This window comes from Hemitrygon akajei, chromosome 30, assembly GCF_048418815.1.
Source record: "Hemitrygon akajei chromosome 30, sHemAka1.3, whole genome shotgun sequence".
In the NCBI taxonomy this organism is placed as follows: Eukaryota; Metazoa; Chordata; class Chondrichthyes; order Myliobatiformes; family Dasyatidae; genus Hemitrygon; species Hemitrygon akajei.
Window position 1 is genome coordinate 5064396 of NC_133153.1, and position 12251 is coordinate 5076646.

At 42.8% G+C, this 12251-nt stretch overlaps 1 protein-coding gene across 6 annotated transcripts in view; it reads left to right on the forward strand.

Annotated features, from left to right (window-relative positions):
* Positions 1-12251, forward strand: part of tex9 (testis expressed 9) — a 91940-nt gene that overhangs the window by 52813 nt on the left and 26876 nt on the right. For all 6 annotated transcript variants that reach the window (XM_073032886.1, XM_073032885.1, XM_073032888.1 and 3 more), the window contains one exon: positions 762-844. In XM_073032886.1, coding sequence (XP_072888987.1) covers positions 762-844 — 83 coding nt within the window. The remainder of the gene's footprint in view (positions 1-761; positions 845-12251) is intronic.

The following is a 12251-nucleotide window of genomic DNA, read 5'->3' on the forward strand; positions in this document are numbered from 1 at the left end:
CTTATATTTATTCTCTGCACAAGTCTCCTCCCTTTCCGTTGCCTTTTAACTTATCAGCATATCCTTTTATCTTCTTTCTCCTTTGATTTACTTACACCTTACAGATCATCTCAATTACTTTCTTCAGCAGCAAGTTCTCCATTCCATCCACTGACTGAATAAATGGATTTGTTAGTAACTATCCTACATTAAGGCCTTCATTTCTGGTGGAAACATTTTCACGACATCTAGTTGTTCAAATTCATGAATAATTTTTAAAAAAACATCCTCCTCTTGTCCCCACTTTCCTAGGAAAAGAACCACATTTTCAATTGTTATTGATTGTTATAACCTTTCACCTGTAAATTATTCTGAAAAAACACTTTTTGCTTCTGCACTAGTGCTAATATATTTTCCTTTCTTGAAATCCACTATTAGTTCACTGCCTGCAGGGCATAAAAATAGAACTGATGCAAGAGTGGATCAAAAAAGCAAGCTAATGTGAATAAATATCTCTCACTTTTCTAGATTTTGAATTCATCCCACTTATAAAACTGAGTGGAAGGAGAAGGAAGGAGTTCTATTCTCAATTTGATATTTGATTGTGAATTTGTGGCTTTGAACTATGCTTCAGGATAATCTGCCTTTTGTAAAGTATCTTTTTAATGTATTAATGGTAAATATATTGCATTGGATAATTATTTTGAAAGGCTATTTGATAAGTTGTGTTAAATTAACCATAGAATTAATTCTTAAAATTCTGTTCCTTATTCTGAACTCAGAGGCTCAGATACGATTTCTGAAAGCAAAACTAAGAGTAATGCAGGAGGAATTGGATAGACTAGCTCATGAATACAACAAGAAGGTAAGGATCAAGTGTACAGTTACTTGGAGTATATGTTTATAATTAAATGGATTTCTATTCAGATTTTCTCAGTGCAAGATTCAAATACCAATTATATCAAAGTTAGTGTTGAGTGCACAATGGATATGAAAAGTAACTAGTTAGTCAATTAATAATGAATGACCTATTTTATGATGCACTGAAGAATGATTTGATTTGGAAAGATTATTGTCATATTGGCAGGGAATCCCACACAAAACCTTGAAATAATCCTAGTGGATTAAACTCCAAATTTTGGTTGTGTGACTGTGAAGTAGGTTAGAGGTTTAGGAGCCAGAAGGTGATGAAGTGCACATACCAGCCAAGAGAGGGAATATAAATCAAAGCAGAGGAATTTTCACCATGATGACATGGCATAGTTGCCACAGACCAATCCCAATGCAGACTAAGGTTATGCAGCTCAACCTCAGTCTTTCTTTCTATAATATTGTTGTATCTCACCTCAAGCAAGTTCCCTGCTGGAGTGGAATTGATCTCTATAACATGTGGGGAAATCATTAATCTTTTGTCATTTCCACTTGAGAGTTAAGATCTTCAGTCAGAGTCGTAATATACAGAAGACAATTGTGCACAAATGGAGTCTGAGCTCCAAACCATGTTTGATTTTGTAAAAGAATCTGGTACTTCCCTGGCATATATAACAAATAAACTCTTCTTAGGCTTCCAGCCAGGTACAGGTATTGATTGTAACTGACATTTCAATGATCTTCATCATGATCTGCAATCTTCATCAGGGATGATGCTTGGACTTGTCTAGTCCAGTGGTATTTATACCTTTCTGATTGGTTAGTCCTCATCCAATCGGGTTTCCACTCTCCCACCTTGTTTACAATCGAATTCCAGTTCTTACTAAGAGTGAGACCTTTGTCTTTATTTTAATTCTTTTCCTCTAGTGTTATTTTCAATGGCATTCTTTACCACGCGGTCATTGCCATTGGCGCAACACAGTAGTTTTGTGCCATTGAAGTCAGTCCCATGGTCATTGCAAATGCAATGTTCTGGTACCACCATTTTCTTCGGGTAACCCCAATGGATAAACCTCCTGTGCTCCTTGATGTGTGTTTACACGCGCATCCTGTCTGGCTGATATACACTGTTCTGCATTCACAGGGATTCCTGTAAATGCTAGCTGACCTGAGTCCCAGGTCATCTTTGACCTGCATAAGCTGTGATTTGAGCTTCCTTATGGGTTTGTGGATAGTATTAATCCAGTATTTCTGTAGGATCCTGGTGATCCTTCCAGAAACCGTGGAAATGTAGGGAAAACAGGCAGTAGTGACGGGTTCCTCCCCACTGTCAGGTTTCCCGGTTTTTCTCTGGTGTTTACAGGATTCCACTAATCTTGATTTTTTTAATTAACAATTTAATACACATTTCACTCATTCAGGTACCAAGAACATTTATTTATCTAATCTGCTACACAACATTGAGCCCGGCATTCAGCATCCATGATAAGACCCTTGTTGATGTGGATCACTTCCCATATTGTAGGAGCCACCTCTCAGCAGGGGCAGATATTAACGATGATCACCACCACCTTTTCAGTGTGCCAGGGCACATTCTGGCTGACTTGTGGAAGAGTGATCATAGATCATGCCCAGTATTAAACTCATGATGCAATAAACAGTTGTGAATCTTCCCGTCTCCCAGATGGCCACATCTACACCAGGTGCACTGAGATGCAGCTTCTGAGAGACCACATAAGGGATCTGGAACTGTGGCTTGACGACCTACAACTTATTAGGGAAAGTGAGCAGGAGATGGCTAGGAGCTACAGGGAGTTAGTCCCATGAGGCTGCAAGAGTTAGATAAGTGGGTGACTGTTAGGGAATGGAAGAGCACCCCTGTGGCCATCCCCCTCAGTAATCGTTTTGGATGTTGGGGGGGGGGGGGTGTAACCTGACAGAAGATGACCACAGCGATCAGGTCTCTGGCACTGAGCCTGGTTCTGTGGTGCAGAAGGGAGAGAAGAAGATGAGGAATGTGGCAGTCCTGGAGATTCCATAGCAAGGGGAACAGACAGGAGGTTCTGTCAGCCTGATAGAGATATCCACATGCTGTGTTGCCTCCCAGGTGTCAGGGTACAGGTTGTCTCGGATCAGGTGCAGAGTATTCTGAAGGGAGAGGGTGAACAGCCAGAAATCTTGGTACAAATTGGTACCAATGACATGGGTAATAAAAGAGAGGAGGTCCTGAAGAGAGAATTCAGGGAGTTGGGTAGGAAGCTGAAAAACAGGACCTCCAGGGTAGTAATCTCAGGATTGCTGCATGTGCCATGTGCTGGCGAGTGCAAGAATAGCATGATCAGGCATATTAATGTGTGGCTGAGAAACTGGTGTAGGGAACAGGGCTTCGTGTTCCTGGATCATTGGGGCCTCTTCTGGGGGAGGTAGGACCAGTACAAAAAGGACGTGTTACACCTGAACTCAAAGGGGTCCAGCATCCTAGCAGGCAGGTTTAATAGAGCTATTAGGGAGGGTTTAAACTAATTTGGCAGGGGTGTGGGATCCAGAGTGATAGGGCCGAGGAAGGGGAAAACAGGAATAAACCTAAGATAGCATACAACAGAGATGATAGGAAGGACCAGCAGGAGATAAGGCATAATCACAGCTAGTGGGATGATTTGCAAGAGAAAGCAACAAATACTGGACTGTAAGTGTTATATTTGAATGCATGCACCTTCCAGTTCTGAAAGAAGTAGCTGGAGGCATTAACAATAATCTTTCAAGAATCGATAGATTTTGGCATTGTACCGGATGACTGGAAAATTGCAAAAGTTACTTCGTTATTTAAGAAGGGTGGGAGGCAGCAGAAAGGAAACTATAGACCTATTAGCCTGACATCAGTGGTTGGGAAGTTGTAGGAATTGATTGTTAGGGATGAAATTACAGAGTACCTGGAGGCACATGAGAAGATAGGCCAAAGCCAGCATGGTTTCCTGAAAAGAAAATCCTGCCTGACTAACCAACTGCAATTTTTGGAGGAAATTACAAGCAGGGTAGGCAAAGGAGATGCAGTAGATGTGGTGTACTTGGATTTTCAGAAGACCTTCGACAAGGTGCCACACTTGAGGCTGCTTAGAGAGATAAGAGCTCATGGAATTAGAGGGAAGTTACTAGCATGGGTGGAGCATTGACTGATTGACAGAAAACAGAGAGTGGGAATAAAGGGATCCTATTCTGGCTGGTTGCTGGTTACCAGTGGAGTTCCACAGGGGTTGGTGTTGGGACCACTGCTTTTTACGATGCATGTCAATGATTTGGACTATGAGATGAATGGATTTGTGGCTAAGTTTGCTGACGATACAATGATAGGTGGAGGAGTTGGTCGTGTTGAGGAAACAGAGAGCCTGCAGAGAGACTTAGATAGTTTAGGGGAATGGGCAAAGAAATGGAAATGAAAAACAATGTTGGAAAGTGTATGGTCATGCACTTTGGTGAAAGAAATAAATGGGCAGGCTGTTATTTAGATGGGGAGAGAATTCGAGGATATTTGGATATTATTCTCTGAGATAGAGATCAGTCACCTGATGCTGGGGGTATTCGCAAAGGGTGTAGCATTATTTTCTCTTTCAAAGCATGCATAAAAGGCATGAGTTCATCACTGCTATTTATGCTGTTAGGTTTCACCTTTTAGAAAGTAATGGCATACAAACCCCGCCATAGCTGTCATGCATCTGACTGTCTCTAGTTTCACTCAGAATTCCCTTTTCACTTTCACAATGGCCTTCAATAGGCAATATGCTAAACCTTCATGTTAATGTCCATTGATTAATGTACAAGAACACCCAAGTCTCTCTGAACCGTAAGACTTAAAAATCTTGAACCATTTAAAAACTACTCTCCCATTTTATCTTTTCACTAAAGTGAATGACCTATTTTTCCACACTATGTTCTATCTGCAATCTCCTTGCCCAGTCACTCGATCTATTTATATGCCCTGTAGTCTCTCTGCAACTTCTTAACCAGCCTAGACTGCCTCCTAGGTTCATGTCTTAAGTAAACTTGATCACCTCATTACTAATCCATGCAGCACCCAACTGATGACAGCCTCCCAAATGAAAATGATTCACATATTCTGACTGCTTTCTGTGTGCTAATCAAATCCTTAACCAATGACGGTTTCTTATTTCCTAAATATTGTGTTCTTAGTTTCTTTCTGGGTGACACCTTTCCAAAAGTCTGCATACATATTTAATGGGCGATTCATTTAAAACTGGTGTGCACCAGGAGACCAGTCAAAGTTGATTTACCTGAGCATGAATTTGGTCGTTTTTACAGTCTCTGTTGTTGAAATTACCAGTAAAACTACATTTTGATAATAGAATGGTGGCTACAGGAAGAGTTAAGTAATGAACTAAGTCCTGTTTACACAGTAAAATGAGTGTCCCCATGTCAACAGTAAATCCACTTTTCTATTTCAACAATCGGTGCACACTATTACATAACTAACAAAATTTCTGAACCTTGGGCATCATCACTGCAGCATTCCATGTCTCTACTTCTGGGCTTTGTCTGTGGCTCCCTGTTACCACATTGGCACAGTCCACATCCCTATTTAGTAGTTACTATTCTTTCTTTACAACACCCCTTTTCTGTTCTGTTGCTAACACCTTCAAAAAATTAACACAGATATACCATGCATGAACTTATTTTTATCAATCTACATTGACTCTGTCTAATCTATTATTATTTTCCATGTAACTTGTTACTACTTCCTTGCATATTCCTTCCTACTTACTATATGTCAAGCTTGTTGGTCTATCTGTGTTTTCTTCTTCCATTTTTCCTTCGTAAATAATGGGTGTTCACTTGCAACCTTTCAGTGCTGAGACCTGTTCTATAATCCATGGAATTTTGGAAGATGACTTCTGTCATGTCTCCCTACTCACATTCACTAAAAGCTCTGAATATAAGTTGTAAGGTCAGATGGATTTAATGTCTTTTTATGGCATTGCTTCCAAGTACCAGTTGTTTTACACAAATGTAAATAATAAATAGCTACAGCTAAGTTTTCTGCTTTGAATCAGACACAAAACATTTATTCTGCTTTATATTTCCCTAACACATTCTATTTAGAACCCATTGTAAATTTGCATTAAAAAATATATATATATATCCTTTTTACTTACCTGGAGAAGTTCTTACAGTCAGTTTTTAAACTTGTCCTTACTTACAACTTTACCTTTCCTAATCAATGCCTTCTTCCTTCTTTGCTTAATTCTGATGTTATCTGAATCCTCAAATTTTCTGTTATTTTTGTTTGGCAATATTTTCCTTTGACTGAATACAATCTTCAGCTTCTTTTGATAGCTACCTCGTAACAAACAGAGCTACAGTGCAAGGCAGTGATTACCAGGATCTATCAGCGAGACACCGTGTATACAAACTACTTTACTCATTCATATTTTCTTGACTTAAAGTAATATAAATTAGTTGTAAGTGCTTTCTTTATTATTTTACAGTTAGCTATTGGTTGTTGGTTATATTTTTAATGTTCCTAATCTACTGTAGATGGCTCACATTTCATGCCTTGGGAGTTTGGTTTAATTTATATTGAATTAAATCACTTCCAATCTTTATATAAGATCCCAGATCCATATACTTACCCTTTCTCCTTGCACAATACCAGATCTAAAAAAGTTTTAAACAAGAGAAAATCTGCAGATGCTGGAAATCTGAGCAACACACACAAAATGCTGGAGGAGCTCAGCAGGCCAGGTGGCATCTAGGAAAAGAATACAGTCGATGCTTTGGACCGAATGACATGTATATATGTAAAAAAAAACCTCACCCCCAAAACGTAATAGCATACAACATAACATACACGGCGAACTTAATCCTTAACAGTCTAGGTGAGTTCTATCTAATAAAATTACAGAATCCCTACACATGCACCCCTGCCCCCCTGGAATTCACTCTAACAGACAAAATCAAATGAGCAGGGGCCTTCAAACCTTAGCCGAACCTACTCCTGCCTTCACGGACAGGTGCTGGAGAGGAAGAACAGTCAATGTCAGAAAGTCTGGAGGCGGGAACTGTGCCACTTCAACTGGAGAGTCTGGGTCCAAGTGGGCAGGCTTGAGATGATCCACAGAAACACTGTTCAGGATACCTCCAAAGTCCAGCGTAAAAAAAAAAAAACCTTATCTCCTTCTCCTGCTTTCAACACAGAACGGGCTGTCATCAAGTGGCTGCAGGGGACCCCAATGTCCATCATGACGCACAGCACACATGTTTTGCCTCCTCCAGACCCGGCAAAGATGCGACTGCAGCAGCCCATGCTGCGTCGTGGGCACCAGAGCAAAAGTTTTGGCACTGTCCATAAAAGGCAACCACTGCTGCGAGCAGACCATGGCACCGTGGATGTTAGGAGAAACTCTCCCGGCACCCACAGGGGTTGCCTGAAAACGAACTCTGCAAAAGAGGAGGGTCCTCAGGCCCAACATGACCCACAGCAATCTGTCCACCCAACAACAGTCGCTGAAGCATGTATGGAGAGCAGCTTTCATTGAATGGTGGAACCGCTCACACAGTCTGTGGGCCTGAGGGTGATGAGCCATAGTCCAGTGCAGTTTGACCCCAGATCACGAGCAACTGCACACCAAAGCTCGCACGTAAACTGCACCCCTTGGTCTGAAAAGATATCCAATGGGACGCCAACCGGAGCTGATGAACTGTTGCTCCACCTCTGCATCTGAAATGGATGACAGTGACACTGCCTCGGACCAACATGTGGTCCGATCAGTGATGGCGAAGAGGTGAGTAACCTGCGGGATGGGGGCAACAGGCTAACCAAATCCACATTCACATGGTCAGAATGCTGCTTGGGGATCGTGAAAGGAGTTAAAGGAGCTTTGGCGTGGCAATGCACCTTCGCGCATTGACACACCAAACAAGCACTAGCCCAGTCCTTGACATCCTTCTTAAGTCTGTACTACACTAACTTTTCTCTCACTAGTTTATGCGATGCCCTTCGGCCCGTGTGAGAAAGGCTGTGGACCGCATTGAAACCACACTGCTGCCAGCTCGCTGGCACAACCAGCTGGGTCACCCCGTTGACACATCACACAGTAGTGAAATACAGCTGTCACCAAAAGCAACTTCCACCAATTTCAATCCTGTGTCTGCTGAACGCTTGGGTCCAAAACCTGGTCTGCCACCATCTGAGTATAGTCCATGCCCAAATAGACAGCACCAGTGAATGACCAGGAAAGACAGTCAGCCACGGGGTTACGCTTCCCCGCAACATGCTGGATGTCCATGGTGAACTCTGCACTGGCTCTCCATGGCCTGGATTAATAGATACAATAATGTTCTTTCAACGATGCAATAAACATTCAAGATTGTTTTAATCTGGAAATAACTCCAGTACACAAGTGTAAAGAACAAAATCATTACTCCCGATTTGATGCAACACAAATAAACAGTAAGGAAATCAATAAATATAAATACATAAGATAGCATGTATAAACAAGAGAAAATCTGCAGATGGTAAAAGAAAGATGGTGCTGCTGCCGACCAGACCAAGGTTCGGAGATCTTAGCCGTAGCAAACATTAGGGGCTTATGAGCCAGAAAAGCTGTAAATGGATGGCCCTCTAGGAGAAAGTGAAAATGCTGCGCTGCCAAGTACAGACTGAGAAGCTCACGGTTGCCAAATGCCCTTGACCAACTGCTCATGCACCGTGTAATCTGACGCGTCCGTGGTGAGAGCAATCAGTGCTCTGGGAAGGGGTGTGCCAGCAGCGTTGCATTAGACAATGCCTGCTTAGTGTCTGAGAACGCCTTGGACCTTTCTTCTGTCCAGTCCACGACATGCTTGGCTGCTTTGCCCTTAAGGGCCTTGAGCATGAGCTGAGCTGCTTTGAGGGACGAAAAGGTAATAAGAGTTCACTATGCCCAAACACTCCTGCAGGTCCTTAATGGTGACTGGCCGAGGGAAATGCTTAATGGCCCCAACTTTAGCCAGCAGGGGAACTGCCCCTGCTGCATTGACATGGTGTCGAGGAAATTGACCACGGAGAGTCCAAACTGGCACTTTACTGGGTTGACAATAAGACCATGCTGACTAAGGCGTTTGAAAAGAGTTCTCAAATGTAAGAGATGTTTGTCCCTACCTAAATGTCATCTAGGTAAACAAACAGGAATGGCCAATCCCTGAGAACACTGTCCATGAGATGCTGAAAGGTCTGGGCTGCGTTCTTCAGCCCAAAAGGATCTCAAACAAATCAAGCAGTGTAAAAACAGCAGTTTTAGGAATGTCACTCAGGTGGACAGGGACCTGGTGATAACCGAGAACGAGTTGATAAGTTGGAGGAAATTACCACATGGACACCACCTGCCCCCCAGTTTTCGCACGATGTGGAGAGGGGAAGCCCCTGGACTGCTGGAATTCCAGATGTTGCCCAGGCACTCCATGGCGTCAAACTCAGCCTTGGTAATGGCTAGCTTCTCCAGGTCAAGTCACCTGGTGTGGGCATGAATGGGCGGGCCAGTAGTGTTTAGTGGTGGAGGAGGAGAAGTTGGGTCCAGGAACTCAGCAAGGAGGCGAAGAAAGTTGTTGGAGGCTGAAAGGATGCTGAACAGCTTTCAAGTGCCGGTGGCACTGAGTGTACCAGAGGGGGAGTAGAAAGTCTGTGTGTTGACGAGGCACCAGTTCTGGATATCAACGAGAAGGCTGTTGGCACAGAGGAAGTCGGCCCTCAGCAGAGGTGTAGACATCGCCGCCAACACAGGATTCCAGCAGAACTTCTCACCGAAGCACAACATCATCTCACGCATATCAGAAGTCCAGATGGCACTGCCGTTTGCAGCCTTGAGAGACTCCCCAGTTCATATTTCCAACTTAGACGCGGGCAGGAAGCTCACCTGAGTGCCTGTGTCACAGAGGAAATGGCGCACAAAAGCGGAGTCTGTAATGAACAACAAACTGCCTGATGTAATAATGCCCATACTAGCTAACGGGTGCCGCTGTTCCATTTCCTGACTCATTGAACCCACAGGTTGGGCGGCACTTCTTGGCTCTCGCCCAGACCTCATGTGGTAGAAACACAGGGTAGGAAACCATCGATGAGCCACTTCAATTGTTTCATATTTAGGTGGTGGCAAAGTTGTCCAGCTGCATGATCACACAGGTCCTCTTGGTGATGGAAAACACCTTATCTGCCTTTCTTGCTGGAGCCCAGAGGTCTGTGAGGAGAGAGCCATCCAGAGCTGACCACATCTCGCCTGGTAGTTGTTGCAGGAAAAGCTTTCTGAAGATAGAACATGGTTGATGTCTGTCAAGGAGGAGCAACATGTGGTTCTTCAATTCCCACGCCTTGGAGTCGCCTAAATTAGGCAGTGAGAGCAGCCAATGGGTGCACTCAAACTTGGGAAGTTCTAAAGTCTCTAGGAGTTGTTTAAGTGTCTCAGACCTGCCAACTTCTGGGGGTGGGTGCTGTAAGATGCTTATCACCCTGGTCGCCATAGAGCTGTCTAACGCTGTGACGACAAAGTAATATTTCATATTGTCTTGGGAGATTCTCCGCACTGTGAACTGGGCCTCTGCCTGAGTGAACCAAATGGTGGCATGTTCCAGCCAGAATTCAGGGAGCTTGAGAGCAATGGTGTTTGCAGTCATGATTGTAAAACGAGCGAAATCACTCCAAAATCATCTGAAAAAGTGTTAGGGATTTCCAGTGTAGGAGTATTGACAAAAATCAACGTGAGTGTAATTACTCCTAACATACACTTTATTACCAAAGCAAACAAATAGCGACATCATATATAAGAAAAAACCCTGTCCTCAAAACATAATACGTACAACATAACATACACGGCGAACTTAACCCTTAACAGTCTTGGTGAATTCTGCCTAATGAAATTAAGGAGTCCCTACACTGTGAACAAAGGCAACCTTTGTACTTGGCTTTTATAGATTTGACAAAGGCATTTGGTCCAGTAGACTGCCAAGCCTATCAAAACATGGTTGTTTTGAAGTAGACTATCAAAACATGGTTGTTCTGATAAGTACACGACTATGGAGGTTACTGCATGATGGCATGTCAGCCACAGTACTTAGCAGTAGCAGCACTGAATCAGAACCCTTCATTATTAAGACAGGAGTCAAAGAGGATTCCACCTAACTTCATCATTGCATCCTAACTATTTGCCAATCTTCTCCTCATTGGCCAAAACCTGCCTCTGAGAATCCCAATAGTGTATAGAATGGACAGCAGGCTTTTCATCCTCAACTGGTTCAATTCCATATCAGCCACTGCCCAACCAGCCATTTATCCAGCCATTTCCTCCATGAAAGTTTATGTTATCACCTTGAAAATGGAAACCACATTTCCTACCTTCGCTCCTCAAAAATCAGACATTGATGCAGAGATCAACCACCACCTGAATAGTGCTAGTGGAGCCTATGCAAGACTAATGAAAAGAGTCTTTGAAGACTACAACCTGCAGGTCCAAACAAAACTTTAGATCTATAGAGCAGTTGTCCTTCCTACATTACTGTATGAAGCTTAATAATGGACCATGGACAGAAGGCACCTAGAAGCCATGGAACAATACCATCAAATATCCTTATGAAAGATTTTGAGGATCACATTAACACCAGTGTACTGGAGGAGGCTAACATGAACAACATCTCCATCATGATAAAGCAACACAAACTCTGATGTCATCCGAAAGCCTAACACAAATCTCCCCAAACAAATCATCTACTCGCAGTTGAAGGAAGGTCAGCAAGCCTCTGGAGGGCAAAGGAAATGTTTCAAAGATGACATCAAAATCAGCTGAAGCAATTCAACATTACATCTAAAAACTATGAAGACATTGCACAATAGATACACCTGGAGGAAAGCTGTTCAAGAGAGGCTGTGCTACATGAGAGTGACCTTCACTGTGCACAGAGAACAAGTGACAGCTGCAAAAGGAGAGACCTACAACCAAAAGACCCAACCATGAACCATCGCCAGCACTCACTCTTGCCCACACTGCAACAGAAAAAATGTGGATCATTTTTTGCTGTAGAATCAGCCTCTACAGCAACCTGAGGATCCACCAACAGACAATCCCTGAAGGCAACATCATACTCGACTGATTGATTTGACTACCTCAACATACTGATTTAAAAAAAAATCTTTCTACACTGCATAAAGTCAATGTCTACAGAATTTCTTGTGCCTTAGTTGCCACATTTAATGTAAATTGAAGTCCTTCATGAATGTTGTATTAAACTTGTATACATCTCCAGTCTCCTGATTTTTACGTTGCCATTGGCATTTGGGAAATTGTATATATCTCCATCCAGTAGTTCCTATCCATTTGTATTTCTACCCAGACTGATTTTCTGACATAAGATCCTTCTTCTCAAGT